This window comes from Sebastes fasciatus, chromosome 24 (genome assembly GCF_043250625.1).
Source record: "Sebastes fasciatus isolate fSebFas1 chromosome 24, fSebFas1.pri, whole genome shotgun sequence".
NCBI classification, from domain to species: Eukaryota; Metazoa; Chordata; class Actinopteri; order Perciformes; family Sebastidae; genus Sebastes; species Sebastes fasciatus.
In genome coordinates this window covers 6,295,101-6,317,574 of record NC_133818.1, presented here as the reverse complement: position 1 = coordinate 6,317,574, position 22,474 = coordinate 6,295,101, and the positions used below count along the sequence as shown (strand labels likewise).

At 40.3% G+C, this 22,474-nt stretch overlaps 2 protein-coding genes and 1 long non-coding RNA gene across 7 annotated transcripts in view; 1 reads left to right on the top strand and 2 right to left on the bottom strand.

Annotated features, from left to right (window-relative positions):
* Window positions 1-10,775, bottom strand: part of mgat5 (alpha-1,6-mannosylglycoprotein 6-beta-N-acetylglucosaminyltransferase) — a 72,857-nt gene extending 62,082 nt beyond the window's left edge. Inside the window, exon 1 of one of the 2 annotated variants that reach the window (XM_074626497.1) lies at window positions 10,617-10,775. The gene's annotated coding sequence lies outside the window, so the exon portion shown is untranslated. Of the gene's footprint in view, window positions 1-10,492 lie in introns of both variants that reach the window. The other variant, XM_074626498.1, reaches the window with a different exon arrangement.
* A 3,500-nt stretch (window positions 10,776-14,275) lies between these two features.
* Window positions 14,276-21,697, bottom strand: clic5a (chloride intracellular channel 5a). Of its 4 annotated transcripts, none has more exons than XM_074626505.1 (6): window positions 21,590-21,697; window positions 16,827-16,936; window positions 16,527-16,652; window positions 16,340-16,446; window positions 15,624-15,799; window positions 14,276-15,535 (listed from the first exon to the last, which is right to left on the bottom strand). In XM_074626505.1, the coding sequence occupies exons 2-6, from the start codon at window positions 16,880-16,882 to the stop codon at window positions 15,371-15,373; spliced, it is 630 nt and encodes a 209-aa protein (XP_074482606.1). In that variant the 5' UTR covers window positions 16,883-16,936; window positions 21,590-21,697; the 3' UTR covers window positions 14,276-15,370. The 4 variants fall into 4 exon arrangements, with proteins under 4 accessions (XP_074482606.1, XP_074482603.1, XP_074482604.1 ...); XM_074626502.1 differs by lacking the exon at window positions 21,590-21,697 and adding an exon at window positions 20,268-20,928; XM_074626503.1 differs by lacking the exon at window positions 21,590-21,697 and adding an exon at window positions 17,960-18,272.
* LOC141762600 (uncharacterized) lies at window positions 20,316-21,698 on the top strand. Its single transcript, XR_012592849.1, has 3 exons — window positions 20,316-20,441; window positions 20,540-20,626; window positions 21,607-21,698. It is a non-coding gene; the product is annotated as an uncharacterized LOC141762600 (long non-coding RNA).
* Window positions 21,699-22,474: the final 776 nt, after the last annotated feature.

Genomic DNA, 22,474 nt, shown 5'->3' with positions numbered 1-22,474 from the left:
GCTGTGTGTGGAAGCTCGTATGGTATGCACGCAGGAGAGTGACGCACCAAACTGGGTTCATTTGACTGGACGGGAGAGGTTGAATGGAGGCATACAGTACGAGTGAACCAGGCTGCAGAGAACTTGTTGTGAAAGCAATACAGATGACTGGTTAAAAACAAGATAAGGCCTTCAGAAGTAATTTAAAGTTGTCCTGAAAGAGAGGCTCCACAGCACACAGCCTCGTCTCACCCAGACCGACAGTGTGATCTTTATGATTGATGGCGGCTGTAGGGAATTTATGCAAGAGGGTCAAAATATAAACATTTGTATAGTTTGCAATTTATCTTCCTCACTGACAAGCCAGAACACACACAGAATTTTAAATACACGCCTTTACTTTTTCAATGTTCAACAGGCTTTTGTGCCAGACAAATGAAGGAAGCTGGACTGTTTGTGGTTGAGCATGTGTATTGAAATGTAAAAGGTCACGGTTATACTCATTTACTCCCACTTGAGGACAAATCGGTAGGAGGTAAAAGGTCAGGTCTAAGGTGAATGAGTCAAACTACATTTCATGTTAAAGTAGGGTTACAACAAACAATGAATCACTTAATCATTGATTAATCTGTCAATCATTTAGTCGGCAAAATCTCTAAAAATAGTGGTCATCACAGGTTCTGGGAGTCCAAGGTAATGTTGACAAATGGCTTGTTTTGTAATAGTCCAAAACTCTTTTTCAATCATATAAAAAAGAGAAAGGTTGCATCACATTTTAGAAGCTGGCACTAGAGTACGATAAGAAGCTTTCAAGATGGATTGAAATCCAGAGGTGGTTTGAGGTGATGTTGAAAAGCTGTAAATGCATCTGTATCTCCAAGACGCATACGTGATCTTAACTCCTCCAACTGGGACTACATCAGTAAGTGACACTCCGTGGGTCTGTCCGAAGTGACAATGGCAGCTGAAGTTGCACTGGTTGGAAACTTTACCCAATGATGCCAAAAACATTCTGCCTACTGCCACTTTCAGTCATATCTGGATTTTATCTTGATACGAAACACTTGAAAGTGTAAACAGTGCCAGAGATGAACAAACAGTTCAGAAGCTTTCCAAAATCAAACCACAAGCTCTTCTTCACACCACAAGCTCTTCTTCACATTTTCCAGTGTTGCAACAGAAAAATACAGTTTGTCAACTACCACTCCCCGTGGTGCAATAGCAAGAACACATTTAATTTTCTCCTGTCTGCTCATCAATAAACAACTACCAGATATAACATTTGATTTATATGTTTTATGCAATCAGAGCAAGCATATAAGTAGACAATATTCCTAAAAAGCCAAATCACATTTCCCTTTTCTCAACTCACTGTGCTATCTTTACTGCTGATTGAACATAACCATGCCAATGATAACGCATTTGGCCCAAAACCATCAAACTTTTTTTTGCCCTGCAGCACTTGTGAAGCTGTTAAATAGTCCAACAAGTCTTAACTGACAACCTCAAGGCAATCTATGCACAACTAAATAAACGCCTCTGGCTTTAGGCGCTAAGCAACAAAAAGAATCAAGCGTGCAATCAAGCCAAAAAGAAAAAGACGCTCTCTGATCTGCAACCGCTGTGGTTGGAAATGAGGCTGAGTGTGGGGAGGGGATTTCTGCAGCCTTTCTCGAACCAGGTCAGGACCGCCGCCGCCGCCGCCGCCGCTCCCGTGGATGCAACAACACAAGAATAATACAATGCACTCAACCAAAATCATCTATTGATCTTCTATTATGAATATGTTTCTTGAATCTGAATCTGTTCAGAGTGAGGCAAGGCGGCGGCAAAGATGGATTATATCAGCGCTGAACGTGTTGGCAGAAAATCATCAGCACTTTTCCTCAGAAACACAAAAGGCTCTTTTCACCTTCCATCCATCAGCTTCATAAATAGGTCAGAGACAGCTGCGAGCAGCCTCCAGCGGGGCTGGCATCTCACAGCAGGTTATGACACACCGTAATTGTTCGGCCGTGAGATCTTTTTATACATTTTTAACAAATTCCTGCATCTTTTTTTTCTTATATTTAACTCTAATTTGCTTTGTGATGTGTGCAAAACAAGGCTTTCAGTAAGGGAGGGAGAAATCTCTGCGCCGCACTGCACTGTGAATTCATGAGACAAGCCCTTGGCAGTAGCAGCGCTGTGCAATCTGCAGTGCTGATAACATCGGATGTCTCTCATTGCTTGGGACTGTGTGTGTTGGAGGAGGGCAGGGAAAGGCTGGAAGCGCTCGCTAGTTGGGCGCCGACGAGGATGGGAGGCTTCGGGGCTGTTTATCGAAGATGAACTAGCCCGTGGTACATCGCTGTGGGAAGCCAAAACCTCTACAGAATAGTCTCAGTCGCAGCAGCCTGATTTCCTGCTTTATTTAACACAGAAACCCATCACGCAACATCACCCCTTTGTTGGGAGACTCGCCAATCACAGTCTGTAGAGAAAAGAGGCGATGCAGCTATCCCCCAACCCCCTTCCTCCCCATATATCTCCTCTCAGTTACCTTCTGGTTTCTAATTCAGGATCTTAATTTGTCTGGCAGCGATCCCTCTGGCTCTCAGCGGCAACAGCCGAGTGGAACGGCGTTGACAGCCAGCTAAGGTTGCACAATATACGACCCCTCCGCAACTTGAGATGATAACGTAACGACCTGCTGAATGCTTTTTCTTTCATTGTTGGAAGAAAACGCTGTAGGTTCAAGAGGCGGTGAGGACAGAAACAATTGAATCATTCAAGCCTGGGAGGAATCACTGTCCTCTTGAATCTGCTACAAAAGGACTTTTTCCATGTTAGGGACAACAGAGCTGAAATTTCAGCTTGAAAATTGCATTTGTTTTTCAGTTTCAGGTATCGACCACACTGTAGTACCGATACGCCCAGGCAGATATGAAAATAGGAAGGTCTGGTGTGCTCCCTAGCAAGGAAATAACAGAAGCATATTTTAAAAGATGGATACGATAATGGCAATTAACAGCAAAATGACATCTTAAAAAAAGCAGTAATGATGCCATAACTTCCATTCTGAAATTACAGATTTGGTTTCAATAGGTTTCCTGGGTCCCTGTTTAAGAGTTATCACACTGCATTCTTAATGAAAACAGTTCATTTTGTGTTTTAATTGTTCCACTAATGACCTCTATATTTAAGCCTTTACCAGAATAGAGTGGAAATCTGGGTGAACGACTAAAGGCTGGCCCGATTGATGCATTTAACTTTAAAATGTAGCCTACAAAATATAGGGTGAATATTCCTGACACCACGCAAAAGTCAGCTGTTGGGTTTAGGCAAGAAAATCACTTAGTTAGCACCGGGGAAAACGTCATGGTTGGGCTTAAAATAAGTAACTAAACTAAGTAAAACACTACAGAAAACATGTCACAAACGTCAATAAAAAACACGTGACAAACGTCACTAACTTACAAAACAAAACACCGGAACATTGGGTTTGTGTACTCTGTTTATCTAAATGTGAAATATGTTGTCGCTAAAAACAAAGAATAATTGTGATCTCAAATAATCGTGATTATCATTTTGGCCATAATTGTGCAGCCTTAAAGGTTGGTAGACGAGAAAAAAGAGTGCTATTTAAATGCAGTCCATTTTTCTAAATGAAATGCAAATATAAAAACGAAACATCTAAATCATTACCGGTGCAGCTGTGCTTTTTTAGTAGATGCAAAAGAAGTTGAATGGAGACCATCTGTTTAGAAACAAGGTGTGAAATGTGATTTTAAGTGAAATACACGAGTATCTTGGAAGGTCCTGGTGGGTCAATTTCCTGTCAATGAATGCTAAAAATTTTGCTAAAAAAGAACAAATCAGGGGATGAATACGAAAACATTTCCAAGGCAGCAAATATTACTCAGAATACAGTCAGAAGACTGATTACACACAAACAAAAAATAAGTTCCACAGAAAGTTGAGTCATTTTCTAGTTCAATGAGAAACATGAACCTCTGACTAAACATTTACACAACAAAGTAGAACTTGTTTTTCTAGTTTCCAGCCCTCACATTAACAAATACTGTATGCACCTACCTACAGGATTGCTCTAATATGAATGTTTACAATAAGCAGTGGCCTCATCGTCTATGTTCCAGTAATCATGAGGGTTTATTTCCCCCGTGTGTGTGCAGATATATCTGGTTTATGGTAAAGTCGCAGGGATTTAGAGTCAACAATGATATCGCATCGTTGTCACAATAATCATGTCAGGATTTAATATCTTTCCAGCGGAGTCCTCTAATCACACAGCCGTTGCCCTTGTTCTGTCTGCCATATGCTGGAGACCCGGCCAGATGGCCACGCAAGGTAAAGACTCTGTCCATTTCCTTTGCATCTGTGATCAGAGCTGAAAATAACCTCCTTGGAAGTGTAGTTTAGTGATTTTATAAAAGGTGAAGCAGGCTGGAGGGAGCTCTAGATTAATTCCAGTGCATTACTCCAGGTCTAAAAGAGACAGAGAGAGATGAACTGAAATAACATACACTAAGAGCTTGTTGCATAACCACAGAAAGTAGTCAGTGAAATATGCTCTAGATACAGCTTCGGCCATCAATTATGGATCGACTATGAAAAGGTATCCATTTTTCTCCTGAATATAAATAGACTTTCATGGAGCTTCTCACACTCAGGTAACTTCAGAGCTCTCTGCAGGCGACAGCTAAAGAGCGAAGGTTGATGAAGGTCTGATGCTGTACTCTAGCGCTACTTATATTATTATCTTAAAATATCTGTACTAATAAAACTGGGTATCATACTGTTTTTAATGGCAGGGTATTGCAATACCTTTCTGGCAACACTACCCAGGCCTAATATTTACCTTTGAGGAGCTGGAACCAGTGATTTTTTTGCTTTAAAATTGCCTTAATTATTAATCCATTATCAAAACTGTTAGACTGTAAAGACAAAAGCCACTCAAGATGCCTAACTTAGCCCACCTTTCTCTCTTACTGATGCTGTGACAGCCCTCCATTTGACACTTAGAGGCTCCGGTTTTGGGATATTTTTCAAGTATCGTCTCATCCAGGAAAGAGAATTTCCTCCCTCCAGTCAGCGTCCATCCTCTCCCACACTAACACTGAGCTAGTTCGCCTGTTGCCTGGCCCCGAGAAAGGAGACGTGATCCTGATAATATGGCCCTGCTGCCATGGAGACCGGTGTGACTCTGCATCTTAATGGACTCCTTCACATAAGCCCCGCCTCTTAATTATTCATTAGGCCCTCCAGAGGAACAGACCCCGCTGCTGCAGCCTCACCACCACCTTACTGGTGGGAATCCAGCTCGTAACCAGATAGCAGGAGCTGACCCCGTGTGGTTTGAGACGGGCTTTTCTCTGCAGCTACATTCAGGAGGTTCATCTAAAATGTGAGCGGCACACAGATCAATGGTAATGTGTTCTTTATTGAGTCACTGATGGGCTCAAACACTTCTTCAAGGGGACCGATTTTAAAGCTTTTGTCATATAAATCCTGATCAGACTTCCAGTAAGTTCCTGTGGTACGATCAGGGAGGAAGGTGATGCACTAGAGCGACCAAGTGACACACCGTAACAGGATGCAGCACTCTCATTACCGTGAACACAAGCACATTTGTATGTGTACAGTATGTACAGCTGGATTTCACATTATAGACATGACCACTGACTATTTCAGTAACAATTTAGCCACAAATTCACAAACTGAGAATACACGATCCAGACATATACTCGGTTTTGACCATGAGTCTTCCCTGGATGTCTGTCATCACTAACAAACACATGGAAACAACGCTCTTTGCATAAAACTTGTAACACACTGGTTTCTTTTAATGGGCACGCTTGTTAAAAACACTTCATTAAGTCATCTACTAAGCCAAAAACACACTGCTAAGATAGGGCATCACTTTCCCTCCCCAGACCAGCACTGACAGGTTTAACCTGCCACAACATGCCACGAGATGAGCGGGAGGAGGACGAGACCACCGTGAACATGACCTGCATGTCGAGAAACAAGCCCGGTGACAAGCGTGGGTAGGAATTGCAGATGAGGTTTGCTGCTGAGAGTAACACTTCCTTTTCCCCCTGTCACCACCACATACAAGCCCTGTTGTTACGCTAACACAAGATGGCCTCATTACAACATGAAGAAGAACACTTAAGTATCTTAAAGCAAAATAAAAAAGCATTTTAAATGCAGCATTTAAAGGCAATGAACTGTTATGCAATGAGATGCATGCACCCACTGATATCAGCATTCCTGCGAGGCCCTTCGCTGACTACATTAAATCCCAAAAACCCTAACCCTCTGCAGGGCACTACATGCCTATAACACTTTCCCCTGACATAATCCTAATGCCGCTCTTCACTCTTAATGCAATCCAAATCCTCTAAACTCCTTTAATGAAGTCAGGAGTGGCGAAATGTCCTCACTTTCTATCCTCGTGCGTCACACCGCAACAGTTTGCATAAACACACAACCATAACAACATAATTGCCAAACAAAGCTTTATGACAGGTAGTTTATGTTGGCATGCTGGTATTACCAAATTCTTTTTAGCTGACTGTGGTTGTTTCCGTAACAGTATTCAGTTATTCCAGTATTTCAGGTTTGAGTTGAGTTACCGAAAGAAGTAATTAACTACCGAACAGTGGTACAAACTGAAATGTCTCACACCCTCATGATAATTTAAAGACATTTCAGTAGCATAAAGGGATATTAAACAAGTATTTAATACTCTTATCAACATGGGAGTGGACAAATAGGCTGCTTTATGCAAATGTATGTATATATTTATGGTGTAAATCAATTTTCAACACAAAACAATGACACATATTGTCCAGAAACCCTGACAGGTACTGCATTTAGCATCAAATATATGCTCAAATCATAACATGGCAAACTGCAGCCCAATAGGCAACAACAGCCTAAAAATCGCAAGTTGCGTTAATGCGTCAAAGAAATTAGTGGCGTTAGAACAAATTTGCGTTATTATCGTGTTAACTTGGACAGCTCAACGGCTCTCAACATGGATTGTTTTCACTGTTTTGAAACAAAAATATATTAATGTGGATGTCGTTCTCTGCTCAGGTAGAGAGAAACCTGAGAGAAACCTCCCAACAGTCTCTGAGACAAAAACCAGGCATGACATTGCGATTAATGTTTGAGGTTACACTAAAGGCCTTTTGAAAATCCCTAATCTGCCTTTTATTACCTCTTCAGTTTTTCTGCCCTGGATGTGAAAACAGCTTTTCAAGAGGATTTACTGCTGGCTTTGTGACTCGCCCTACCAATGAGCATCTCCTCTGCAGCAGCTCAGATGTGCAGCACGAGTAAACGAGCGCTTTGCGTGAAACCGCAGAGCTCCAAAACAGTGGACTGACTGTAAAGAAATGCGTTGCGTAATGTAATGGGGGAGAGAGAGCCTCTTCAGAGTGGAGTGGCTAAAGTGCAACGCACATGGCACGATCTTCTTCTGAAGAGATGATTTTATAGCTTCCTCGAGTGTACTTTGTACTGACCCTGGTGAATTTCCGGCTTGGTGATCAGTAACCAGGCTGACCACACGAGTAAGAGAAGACAGGTGGATGTTTTTGTGCTGAGAGAACAGGAGTCCTTTAATCACAGAAAGGCCAAGTGTTCCACTTCCCTGCATGGCATCCATCACCACAGACCCCTCCATCTTCAATTCCTCCGCTGCCTCTGCTGGCTCACCCAATCTCCGACGATTCCTTGCCAGTGAAGCATGCCACCGAGGCAAAGCTCCTTTTCCTTTGGACTTATAATCCCAAGGGCTTCGGCGAAAAGGTGGCTGAAAGAGCTCTTTATAAAGCCAGGGGGCAGTTCACCTTGGGATGGTGATGGCCACTACGCACTTAGCTCGGAGGATCATAAGCAGGGAGGGAGGAGGGACGCTGATCACAAGCTTCTTGTTGAAAGTACACATCACATTTGCAGCCTGCATGATAATGATGCATCTCATATAATCAAATCGACATGTCATAACCTGATAGCAGGCTGAAAATGACTGGACCGCACTGGTGGACTAAGTGCTTCGATGGACCAGAGTGACCTAATGAACACCAGAACAGGAAATCAAGCTTCTCATTCGCCCTATATCCCTCACTTTTTTAGGTTTTACTAAGCTTGCTGGTCATAGGGATGTCAAAATTAACGCGATAATAACGCACATTTATTTTAACGGCACTAATTTCTTTAACACTTTGATGCAACTTGTGACTTTTAGGTTTGTAGTGGACTCAGTTTTGAAGCTAGACATCATAGCACTACTTTGAGAGGGCACGTCTTTCCAAATGAAAAAAAATATTGACAATTTTTGCATGTAAACTATTAATTAAAAATTAATGCAGCGTATATGGAGAATCGATACAGTATCACAAAACATAATATCGCGATATTCGATATTTTCTTACATCCCTAATGGACAAACATGCGATTAATCGCAATTAACTATGGAATCATGCAATTAATTGCGATTAACTATGGACAATAATGTGATTAATTGCGATTAACTATGGACAATCATGCGATTAATCGCGATTAACTATGGACAATCATGTGATTAATTGCGATTAACTATAGACAATCATGTGATTAATCGCAAAAAACTATGGACAATCATGCGATTAATTGCGATTAAACATTTTAATTGACAAACAGCCCTAAAATAAACCGCTGTGAAACATGAAGAACATAACCTTGGCATGCAACTCTACCAGAATTAAATGTATGTTTTAAGTTATTGTGAAATTTCCCCCAGGCTCATTCCAAAACAAGGTGTTAAATCGTGCCAAAATAACAAGCCCTTCCAGCCAAGCATTTCCAAAGAACACACCGTGGGCCTACAAGGCATGAATTAACATGATGAACATCATCTCTGGAAGCTGAGAGAGAGGAAAAACCCTGTCTCTATCTCTCTGGGTTGGGTATAACAAGGTGAAATGCCTGGTTGGTGTTTTACCATCATACAAGTCACCACTGTCAGTGACACACTGTAAATGTCACCTGCTTTGTGAATATTGTACACATAGTAGAGTTATGACAGCTAAAAATAGATAACAGCACTTGTTTGATTGCACTTGATTAATCACAAAAAACTATGGACAATCATGCGATTAATTGCGATTAAATATGGAATCATGCAATTAATCGCGATTAACTATGGACAATCATGCGATTAATCGCGATTAACTATAGACAATCATGCGATTAATCGTGATTAATTATGGAATCATGCAATTAATCACGATTAACTATGGACAATCATGTGATTAATCACGATTAACTATGGACAATCATGTGATTAATCACGATTAACTATGGACAATCATGCGATTAATCGCGATTAACTATAGACAATCATGCGATTAATCGTGATTAATTATGGAATCATGCAATTAATCACGATTAACTATGGACAATCATGTGATTAATCACGATTAACTATGGACAATCATGTGATTAATCACGATTAACTATGGACAATCATGCGATTAATCATGATTAATTATGGAATCATGCAATTAATCACGATTAACTATGGACAATCATGCGATTAATCGCGATTAACTATAGACAATCATGCGATTAATCGTGATTAATTATGGAATCATGCAATTAATCACGATTAACTATGGACAATCATGTGATTAATCACGATTAACTATGGACAATCATGTGATTAATCACGATTAACTATGGACAATCATGCGATTAATCGCGATTAACTATAGACAATCATGCGATTAATCGTGATTAATAATGGAATCATGCAATTAATCGCAAATAACTATGGACAATCATGCAATTAATCGCGATTAATCACGATTAACTATGGACAATCATGCAATTAATCGCGATTAACTATAGACAACTATTCGATTAATCGTGATTAACTATGGAATCATACAATAAATTGCTGTTTTACCATCATACAAGTCTCCACTGTCAGTGACACACTGTAAATGTCACCTGCCATGTTTACATTGTACACACAAAACAGTGATGACAGCTAAATGACAGCTTACAGCACTTGTGGTTTCATGTTAAAGGTGCATGATTAACGAATCACGTCTGAAAATTGGCACATTTAACTTTTAACAAGCTAAATAATGACTTAAAGCTGAATATTATTCTTCAACAACCTGCTAGGGACATTTTCCTAACACAAAACTACTATTCGGCTGGAAAAAATCTGCAGTTAAGTGGTTTATATCAACAATATCACCTCTTTTATAAGCTAGCTTGGTGTAATAACAAACAATAGCTGCTCAGGCTGCGGCGGTTCACGTTGTGATAACAGGCAGTTAGAAAACCAGCCAGCTAGCTGTGTTACCAGCCAGCTGCGCTTTATTTAACGTGGCTAGCACACTTAATAGCAAGCTTACACCATTTCTGGCTACATTATCTTTAATTCGGCTGGATAATATTAACATTTAACACCAAAACACGCACCAAACACAACACCGCCACTAACCGTCACTGACCGCCGCAATGACAAGTCGCCCACTCCCGGAGCACCTCACACCTCCTCCTCCTCCTCCTCCTCCTCTTCTTCTTACAGCCTTATTTCTTTAATAATGAGGCAGAAAGACGCTCACCTTTCTCGTGGAGTCTCTGGCTGAACGGGGTGTTGATATGAGGTGGTATTAATGGTTAAAATCCCGGGTAAAGAGGAGAGGAAGACGTCGTTGCGTGGAGCAGAGCTGGTAACGAGCCTCTTCTGTTGGCTCTGCCCCTCGAGCAGACAGAGAGGGACGGTTAGGGACCGTCTGAGTGTTACAGCCTGGAGGAAAACGAAGAATGTTAGGCACCGGTGGAGTTTACTGTATAAATAATACACAATTTTTTGTCACTTTATAGTTCTACACTACAATACAGAGGTACACATTGTAGTTTTTACCCCACTACATTTATCTGACTTAAAGGTTACTTTAAGGTTTACTTAAAGGTCCCATGTCATGCTCATTTTCAGTTTCATACTTGTATTTTGTGTTTCTACTAGAACATGTTTACATGCTGTAATGTTAAAAAAAAACTTTATTTTCCTCATACTGTCTGCCTGAATATACCTGTATTCACCCTCTATCTTAAACACTCTGTTTTAGCGCATAGCGACGAAATTGCAACAAAATTGCAACAAAATTGCAACAGAATTGCGTTGCTAGGCAACAGCTTGGGTCCATGTGGTAATTGATTTCCAATAATAAATATAGACATACATTTGCATAGAGCAAGCGTATTTGTCCATGTTGATAAGAGTATTAAATACTTGTTTAATATCCCTTTATGGTACATTTTGAGCTGATCAAAACATTTGCTTTTAATCGATTGACAGCCCTAGTTGAGAGGCAATCGGAATCCTCCCTTATTTAGCACCTTTAAATTATCATGAAGGTGTGGGACATTTCAGTTTGAACCACTGTTGGGTGGTTAGTTGCTTCTTTCGGTAACTCAACGCAAATCTGAAATACTGTAATAATTGAATACTGTTACGGAAACAACAACAGTCAGCTAAAAAGAATCTGGTAATACCAGCATGACAACATAAACTGCTTTTGCTGCCCGTCATAATAGCTTTGTTTGTGGATAAGAGTATTACATACTTGACAAATCTCCCTTTAAAGTACATTTTTGAACAGATAAAAACGTGTGATTAATTTGCAATTAATTGCGATTAAATATTTTAATCGTTTGACAGCACGATATATTATAATATGTGTGTGCATGTATATTCATCTGCATCCTTTATAGTGACTTTGAGTGACTTTTTGTGGTCTGTCACATTATAGGTAAATCTTACTGACCAGTCCTTTATATATATATTGTTTTGTTTGATTACCTTTATTCACTGCAGTATTGCTGATTGTATGTCTACATCTCTTTGGTTCAAATAATAATACAAATTTGATCACAAAAAAAGTATTTTTATTAGCAAAATGTAGTTATGTAGTTGTACTCAATGCAGAAACACCGGAGGACACCGCAGGACACCGGAGGACACTGGAGGACACCGGAGGACACCGGAGGAGGACACCGGAGGACACCGGAGGACACCGGAGGACACCGGAGGACACCGGAGGACACAGAGGCACATGACTTTTTTCAGATTACCTGTCTCATGCTGTCAGGATATAATGACCGTTTTATAAAAATATATATTTTTAAAGGTCCCATATCATGCTCATTTTCAGGTTCATACTTGTATTTTGTGTTTCTACTAAAACATGTTTACATGCTGTAATGTTAAAAAAAACATTTATTTTCCTCATACTGTCTGGCTGAATATACCTGTATTCACCCTCTGTCTGAAACGCTCCATTTTAGCGCATAGCGACTTTTACTTCAGTAAATACTTCTTCCACCACTGAGGCATACATAAAATAAAGTTGAAATAAAGCTGAAAGACTCTTCACTACAAAAAGTCAATAAAGGAGGACAACTCTGTGGTGTTAAAATAGGAATATGTTACTAATTAACAGCAATATGTCTCGAGACACATCAAACAAGCCTTGTATAATTTTATGACATTATGATATGCAACAACTTGCAATTCATCAGAATGAAGGACTGAGAAAAAACAGACACAATTCTTGCTTTCTTCTTTGCTTGAGAATAGTTTGTATTCAAATCTATTTTGCTTTATCAAAACATGATGTTACTTGCTTTATTAGCTAAAGCTTTGATTACCAGCAGGCCTGTAAATATATATAGATGTGGGCCATAGTGACTGATGTTCAGTGACATTTTGCAACATGAAGGTAGTTAAACAGAATGAGGAGACATAAAACAGGACGGTCCCTAACTATATAGTCATGCTGTCACAGACCAATAAAAGCTTTGTGTTTACTGCCACCTGCTGGCTGCCAGCTGATACAACTGGCCTCTTGCATTATTATATAGACATGCTGAAAAGTTACTGAATCATTTGACACATTGCATTTGTTAAAAGTACTAAAAAAATAAAGCATTGCTCAACGATTTAGGGACATTTTTGTCTTGTGATGACATGATTCAGCTGGTAGTTATTGTGGAAATGAGTGCTGATATTTCTACCAGTATTCAGAACATAAAAATAGAAATACTGTGAGGTGGAAATCCAGTAAAGTTTCTGTGTTGAGGGAGGGATGACGAGGATCCTGCTGTGACAAGATAACAAACACTGAAAGCAAAAGGTGGAGAAAAGCTGTGTACACAGCAGCAACGCCTTCAGAGACATTGTTCAGTCTTAGCGTTTAAGGTTTTCCTTGTGTTTATTCCTGTCTATTGATCATGAAGGAGTGGTGACAGTGGGAGGTCTGCATAAATGGCTAAATATAGGGGAGTACAGGGTCGGTTGGGACACATGAACAGTAGGAACGGAGCCTTTTTAGAAAGTGAGAAAGCAGCTACGCCGTTCACCACATTCATACTGAGCCTCTTCACTTCCAACCTCAAATTGGAGACCTTGGCCCAACTCCAATCCGGTCCCTAGACCCTCCCACTCTGTGACTGAGTGAACTCCGTTTGTAGTCACACTCACAGCTCAATGAAGCTCCTTCTTTAAAGCTTCTGTAGGCAACATTTTTTTGGCATCACTGGGCAAAATAACCTTTCAGCATATTGTAATTTAAGTGACCTCTGCACCTCCTCATGGCTCTGTTTTGCCCCTGCTGCCGGAAAATTTCCGTTATTTTACTTTTTTTTAAAAATGTAAATAAGAAATATGTATAACAGCAGTGCAAATAATAACGCTGAAAAACAGGATATATCATGTGTTAAAATGCAAGAAAAGTATAAATAAATATGAATATTAGTTTAAATAAATGCAATATTAATGCCAGAGTAATTGCACTCAATTATTGTACTGTTAAGTCAGTATTGCGCTCTTGAATATGTAGTAAATTATGGGGTTATAGCTGCTGATAGGTGTAAAAAATAATAAATATATGTTGTATATAGATGTATAAATATACAACCCATTTTCATTCACATATCTTGAGGTCAGAGGTCAAGGGACCTCTTTTGAAAATGTCCCTGCCAGTTTTTCCTCCCTAAAATGTAGCCCAACTTTGGAGCGTTATTTAGCCCCCACCGACACACCTAAGATGAATTTGCATGCATTTCCATAAACAAAGCTCTCTTGTATTGCCATTTCTCTGGAAAACATTTGCACAATGTCACACAACGACAGCTTGATTTGCCGTGAGAGACACATTCAATATCCATTCTCTTGTACGGCGTACACCGTACGTATGACTGTCATGCATCAATGAGACAGTTTCTCAAGCTCAGTCTCTGAGAAAATAGATTTATTATTCAAATAAGCGACATATACACAGTGGGTTCATGGTTCTAATCATCAGAAAAGAATATGTATATAGCTGAGCTACAATCATTTACATTCATTTATATTATCATCACACAGCTCCGTGGGGCAGGAGAAGTCCTTTGATGATATTAATAATTCACATTCATATATTATATTCAGAAATATATAATTTATTGTACAGACATAAAGAGCTGGAGGCAGAGGAGAGCTTGATTCCCACTAAGGCACTCATGATTAAAATGATATGACAACACAACAGATGCGGTAAACTTGGTTTGTTTGGGTGCTGATTTATCAAGTTGAAAGTATAGTTTTAATCTGAAATACACCGAGATTGTGACCAGTGTGATGCATAAACTGTGGAGGGAGACACACACCATATCTCTAAAGTCTACAAAGCCGACACTACCCCAATAAAAGACAAATTACTTTGGCTGAAACACATTCTTAACAATAATGTAATAATACAACATAATGCACAGAAGAAAGAGGACGGGTCAAATAATCAAACCCTGCTTTATGCATCCCATTATCCCTTTTACATATGTAAATTATTAGGGTTTAATAAGCAGAAAGGGGTAACACTTCAGGAGAAAACAACCTCCAACACTGGCTGACTGGGGATCTGCTCTTGACAACTACATTTTATTTTCCCCGCTCAACTTTTCACATCTCAAATCGACCGTTAGTTACTGTTGCTACGCTTGTCAAGCTTTTTTAAAGCAGATAAACACTGGTTAATCCACACTTTTTATTATCGCCTCCAGGAGATTATGTGTTCGGTCATGTGTGTGCATCTCTGTGTCTGTCCGTTACGGTTCCTAAGCTGTGATCACTGCTCAGGGGAGGGGGCTACGATCAATTGCAAACCTTTTTTCTTCAATAAAAAATCATGTTATTCGTTTGAGAAATATCAGCAGTAGGCTATAATCACCTTAACCAAAGAGTTTCATCCTCTTCCGTTTGTTTATAGTCGGTATTATTACAGAGGTATAAGACTTGAGATGCTACACAGCAACTTAAAAAAAAAAAAAGACGAATCATTCACTTTCCCAGCCTCTTAGCAACGTCCTTATAGGCTAGCTCGATTTCAACATCGGCCGCGCACGTGTTGGTGAACTCATCTCGGCTGTAGGCGTTGCCAAGGTAACGCCACAGCCCTCTGAATTCAGACGGGATGTCGTAGTTACGGTATTTCTTCGCAACCACCTGCGGAAAACAAGTTATCGTATCGTCAAGACGACATTTTAAATCAAAATCAAAAGAAGCCAAAATGAACCAATCCAAAGCAGGTTACCTTTGCAACATGAAGTTTGGGCAGAAGGTTGCAGTCAGACAACGTCAGTTCGTCTCCGTCCAGGTATTTGCGTTTGGAATCTCCCTCGTGGCGTCCCACCTCAACCTCGTCAGGTAGTGGACTCGTCAGATACTCATCCAGCTTGGCCAGAGACTTGTCTAGACTCTTCTCTAATGCTGAAACACATGTAAAACACGAAATGTTAATTTATTTTATTTATTTATGTATTTTTATTAATGGCAATTGCTTTATTTTTATTATTATTATTATTATTATTATTATCATTTATTTTGTTATTTCAAATTTCAAATTTTTAATTTATTAAAAAATATTGATATATTATATTTTATATTATTTATATTATTTATTTAATTTGTATTATTATTATTTTAAAAATCCCATTTTTTATTTATTAAAATATATTTACATATTATATTTTATTTTATTTTATTTATTTATTATTATCATCACTATCATTATCATTATTATTATTATTGTTACTTAAAAATGTCATTTTAATTTATGTAAAAATATTTATTATTTTTTATATTTCTTTTTATTCACATTTGTTAAAATCATTTCTCTTAAGGAAACAATAAAAAGCATGATTAAAAAAAACAAAAAACATATCCAGGTCACAAGATCATCAAAGTTGATGAACCTATATAGGTTATAAAGGCTTACTAGATGCATTTATTAACAGGTTTTGTGCTTACCTCGATGTTTATCTGGTCTTGTGTTTTTGACGTAAGCGGAGAACTTGGCAAATATGTCATTTCCTGCTATGTTTGATTCCCGATTCTTTGCTGCAAGTTTGGGATACCTAAGAAACAAGAAGATGGCGTAAGATGGGATGTTGCTCGCCTTATTTCCTTTTCCTGCGTGTGTGTTTATGAGGCCTACTTCGGTGGAGCCAGCATCTCCTCCAGATACTCCTCGACTTTGTTGACGTCGGTGAGCACCTCCCCCTGGAAGGTGAGGAAGGGCGGGTGTGTCCCCGGGGCCAGGTTGTGAAGGTCGGCCGGTTTCCTAATCAAAGTGGAATCAATTTATAACCTCTGTTATCAATCTGGAATGAAATGCCACGGTTGTAAAAGTTTAATTCACTAATAATTTACCATTTATTAAAGATGGTTATTATGAAGTGTTACCTCTTTAACCCCTATACAAACATAATAAACATACAATATGATATGATATTACCTCTTGAGGTCAACAGTGGTGACATTGAAGACGACCCCTTTGAGCCAGAGGATCATGAAGAGGCGCTGAGAGAACGGACAGTTTCCGATGCTCTCTCCGTCACTACCAGCCTGTACACAAACACACACAGACATACGTACTTATAATTGGCATATGAGCAAATACAGTAGTATGAATATGTGTACTTGAGTCTGTGTGTGTGTGTGTGTGCGTGCATAGCCGCAATAGGACACCGTAATGAAACACCGAGTCCAACATGAATAATCCACGCTGCTTCCATTAGCCGCTTCACTGCCCGTTTGGACATGTGGTTCCTACTGTACAATAATTGTAGCAGCGTATCAGCTATAGAAAATCATACAACCTATTGCACTGTCAATCTAAAGAGACTTCAAATTTCAATTTCCATTAACCTATTTTGCCAGATTTGCTGTGTTTTATACAGAAAACATTCAGCCCAGTTACTAGAAATCACCTCCACTTTACAAAAGAGCCAACCACACAATTTCTACCATTCCATACAGCGAGAGCGGTGTCAATCATCTCATCTAACTCTGCAAAAAAATCACATTTTCCAACATGTTGAACTATTCCTTTAAATATTTTGAAAGTCTCATTTAAAAAAATGACCAGATTGTTTATTACGAATATGTTTGCAACTCCCATCCTTAAACTAAAACAATATGTAGTGACTAAACTCACTAAATGGCTATAAGAGAGCAATATATCAACACTTATTTGGTCAGCAAACAAAGAGACATGCTAAAACCTGTGCATAAATACAAACAGGCACGTGCATACCAACACATATTGTATCATAACTTCAGACCATTTAAAGCCGCTGCTCTCAGCACTGAAAGGACCCCAGTAATAATTCATAGGGAGAGAGAAAGAGAGAGATTGTCTGTGCACGTGGGTGTCAGGTTAACACATGGAAAATCAGCACACAACAACAACAACATGGCATGCACAACGCTTAAAGGAGCCTTTCAAATAAAACTATTACAGGCAGAATGCAAGGTGAGATAGTGGAATATGTACAGATATGTAATTTAGAAGTGAGAATAAAGCTGATCTAGTGTCAGCTTGGGATGTGCACAACACCAAAACACCTCACACACAAAGCCTCCCACCTTGACAAATAGCTCAATATCAGGGTCCTTGTCCTCCTCGGCTGCAGTATCCGTCATGGTCAAGAAAAACCCGCTTTGCTCGTGTGTTTTTGTTTGTGTAGATGTGTGTGTGTGTGAGCCGTGTCAGTTTACAGCAGATTCCAGTCCAGGTACATGTGGTGAAGTCCGCTTGGTCCCATAGCAGCTCTGTCAGAGTGTCAGCTGAGGACGAGCACCGGCGAGAGAGTATGTGTGTGTGTGAGAGGTTCAATTTGTACCCGAGGCCTCGGCAGTGGGGCGTGACGGGGTCGGGCAAAAATAACCCCCTTGGGGTGAGGTGGGGGGGGGGTGTCACTGAAATGCAGTGAGGCGGGGGAGGGCAGACCAAGTCACCCAAGGGTGCCCTGCCACTCCCACCTCTTACAGCTCTGATTCAACCGGGTGACTTTGAATCATCGGGAGTCATCGTCTCCTTCTCAGACGCATCAGCACCCATCGGTGTCATGCTGGGAATTCTCATATATCTTCTTCTGCATTGTTGTCTAAAAACTATTTAAAACACACATCGATGAGCCACGCTGTTGCTCTGGGTGATATGTTTCTTCTTTATGGGGAACATGGGCACTGTATTTTATTGTGATTTGATCCCTACGCCGTACTAGAGCTGTAAATACTCACTAGAGCACCAAACGTGTATTCATCCGCATCTGAAAATAGTCCCTAATAAATGCACTACTTCCTCCTGTTTGGGTGATTTTTTGCTAAAAACTACAGTGCCCAGCCGTTGTAGGAAATTACTTTAAGTACCCTTAAAGTGATACCATACTTAGTACTTCATTTAGTACCGATCACGTGAATGGAAGCTGTTTGTGTGTCCCACTGGCTGGCTAATTGCGCTAATCATTAATAGAAGGTTGTTACGGTAATCCACTGAATCTGCAGTTATAAATGTTAATAAGTTGTTTATAAATGGATTTCGGTCGAGATGCCCTGCTGTCCTTTTTCTAGAAGGTAAGTCTATAGGAGGGGTCTAATGAGATAAAGGAACTTATAGCTATTCTTGTCTTTATATTGAATCAGTAAGCTCCTTTAAAGCCATAGACTGTATAGAAGAAGTCGACGGATCACAGTGACGTCACCAATTGGTTTGTGGACTGACGTTTTGAAGTCTCGAGTTTGGTATTTAGGCCGCTGCCATCATGGTTTTTGGCCGTCGTCATCTTGGTTTTTGTCCATCACCATCTGGGTTTTTGGTTGTCGTCATCTTGGTTTTTGAAACCAGAAGTGACACGAGAGTCTGGAGATATGTGCAACCGAACGCTAACTAAGACATTTCTTGGCGACCAAAATGTTACCATTGACTTTCATGAACTTCTGAAGTGCTAAGACAAAAACACGGACAACGCCGTGGTAGCGACCTGTCAATCACAAGGTAGCCCCGCCCTAAAGCATCCCCTGCTTTATGGTCTATTTGACTCTAACTGGGACCATCATTTACTTAATGAACATCATGCTGTATTGAAGAAGACTTGAAACTAGAGATTGAGACCATAAACTCATGTTTACAATGTTTACTGAGGAAATAAATCAAGTGAGAAGGAGACTCATTTTCTCATAGACTTCTATACAATCAGACTATTTACAGTCGCCCCCTGCTGGCTATTAGAAAGAATGCAGGATTAAGGCACTTCAGCATTGCTTGGCTTAGTGCTGCTAAGACCTCAGTTGCTCTTACTCTACTGCAATAACCTCGGGGGTTATATTGCTATAAAATGATGCGGTTGTAAATTCAAAGTGTCTGATTTATGATGGCTGTATACTCCAACTGGACTTTAGTGTGTAATGTGCAGATTATGTAATACATTCAGTTAGTGTGTGTGTTTGGGTGTGGAGGTACAATGTTCATTATAGATAGATAGATAGATAGATATATAGATACATAGATAGATACACTTAGCACACTTAGCATGTGACAGGAACCATCCCCAGCTATCCCACCACTGAGTCAGAACATTCTTGTCAGTTCAACTTAAGTTATATTTAGAACCAGGGTAACACACACACACACACATGTGCACACACACTCATGCTCACACCACAATCACATTTCACACATACACACACACACACACACACCCACACATGCACACTTTAGGAGACAGTCATTGACCTTGCACACTTGTTCCTGATAGGAACGTGATTATGACTGAGATTTATGAGGCCTACGTCTTAGTTCAAAGAAAAAGGTTGTTAGTTTGCACGTCTATGTGCATACACATATAAAATGTCACAGAGATTGAGCTCAAAATCCAACCAACTCCCTCCCTACCTTAACAAAAAGTTTGACTTCAGGTCCGTCCTTTTCAGGCTCTGGCTTCTCCACAGGTTTTTCCTTCTCAGAGGCTGATGAAGACGATGAAGACGATGATGAGGAAGATGAGGATCTGCGTGATGAGTTCCCCCCGTCCGCCTCCGCCTCTGGAGATCTCCTCTCCCAACTCAGGTCTCTGCTGCTCTCCTCCACCTCCACCTCGATCTTCTCCTCCTCCTCCTCTTCCTCCTTCTTCAAATCCTCCATCTCCTCTTTCTTTTCATCTTCAGCATGCGAGGACGATGAGGACGATGAGGAGGACGAGGACGAGGACGAGGAGGAACTGCCTCGCCTCTTCTCCTCCTCGGGATGGCGAGGTGGTGGGAGAGCAGGGGGAGTCGGTATTTTCCCAATGGCCCGTCCGGTGTTCTCGTACTCTGCTTCAAGGCGGTCAGGCTCGTCGTACGGCGCCTCGTAGGCCATGTCGTACACACCCGACGACTGGTTCTCGGAGGTGAACTCGGCGGACTCGTACACGGGATCCATTCTGGATCAAGAGGTCAAGCGGAGGTCGTCCTGAGATGGTGGAGCGTGTCGAGGTGTGCGGCAGAGTGACTGTGATGCCAACAGTGCCTACCTTATCAAAACCCCCAGGGACTTTGAACTGGGAAGGCACAAAGGCAATGCCAAGGAAGGCCAGCGGTGATCCTTAAAGGAGAAGACAACTCCAATAGACACAGTGTTGCTGTTGTTGTTGAGAGCCAGTAGCTTCAAAACGTTCATTACTTAGTGGCCATGAGCTCTTTTAAAGGACCATCTTCAACATTTCACTGAGCATGCAGAGCATTGCAATGTATTGCAGAGACCTGAAACTTGCTATTGTTGCCTTTAAAGGGACAGTGTGTAGGATTGTGGCGACATCTAGTGGCGTGGTTGCAGATTGCAACCAGCTAAGTACCCCTCCGCTCACTCCTCCCTTTGCAAACACTTTGACCCCCTTAAATAAAAATGTGTGCATCCCATTACGAGTTCTTAAGGCCACACATTCATTTTCGGTTTTGCTCAAGGCAGAAAATCTCCCTGCATCAGCAGTAAAGATAAAACTTTTCATCTTAGAACCCACGTGTTTGAAGAGGAATGTTTGTACACAGGCTGTCATTCTATTAAAATACTTAATCTCAAATTAATCATACCAGCCAGCGTTAACTAACGTGTTCAGAGATTTTTTCTGCCTCCACATAACGCTCACAAAATATCATGTTTACTAACAGAGAATGGGTCTATAGTTGTACTTAACCATTTGTAAACCACCCCTCTAATAACCTCTCGTCATCACTTACGTGACTCCGTAGGCAAGGATGATGAGGCCTATGAGGATGCCTATTGTCCCATCCAGGTACCACACCTGGGGCTCATGCTTGAACACTTCAGCACTGACGAGGATGGAGAATCCCATGAGTTGAATCCTGGAAAGAGAAAACACTTGTTTTTCTTTTTAAAAGCATCTTATACAAAGGACTGATTTTACGCTTCCTTTTTTAAAAAACTTTTGTAAACAGGTCAGTGATCTGCTTTGATTACCAGCGAGTTGTTTCGGTTTGACAGTCGGCCGTCAGAAAAAAAAACACACTCGTGATGCAGCCTTCAGTCCCAAATTGATCTCCACAAATCAGCTAAAGGAATCTCTTTCCTCAATCAGATTCACTGTTCAAAATCATTTTCATTTTTTTTTTTTTTAATCTAATTTTAATTGAATTAGTCCAAACCTTGTGATTTGTTAAATTTGGTTGCTCCGGTTTGGAAAAAGTGTAACTGATTCACACAACTATAGGAAAAGATAACACCAGTGTTCATTCACTTCAGCTAATGTTTACCATACATTCTTAAAAACATGTTTTATAGTTACTAGATTAGCCACTTCCAGCTGTAATCTGATTTCACAAACATCCATGTAAACACATAATCTGGTCCCTTTTTCTACATCCATTCCTGCTGTGTAGGTTCAGACTCTACGAAGGCTGCAGCAGTCATACAGTGGTGTTATCCTTTCAGCTAAACTGGGCATACTAGAAATCTAAACCAATATTTTGATCAGATTATCAACTGTTTCTGTTGAACAAAGTGGTTTCTTCACCATATCTGTCTTTGTTAACCTCAGCAGCGAATGTCTCCATTGTAAAAAAGCTACTTACAGTCATACGAACATGTACCAATCTTTGTTTTTC

What these genes read in the sequence shown, in the direction of transcription:
- clic5a (XM_074626502.1), bottom strand. Translation starts at nt 20,795, where the DNA reads ATGGATCCCGTGTACGAGTCCGCCGAGTTCACCTCCGAGAACCAGTCG. An exon ending in AAGACCAGATAAACATCGAG is followed by an intron (nt 15,800 to 16,339) that starts GTAAGCACAAAA and finishes CATGTGTTTCAG; the next exon opens with CATTAGAGAAGAGTCTAGAC. An exon ending in CCAAACTTCATGTTGCAAAG is followed by an intron (nt 15,536 to 15,623) that starts GTAACCTGCTTT and finishes TGTTTTCCGCAG; the next exon opens with GTGGTTGCGAAGAAATACCG.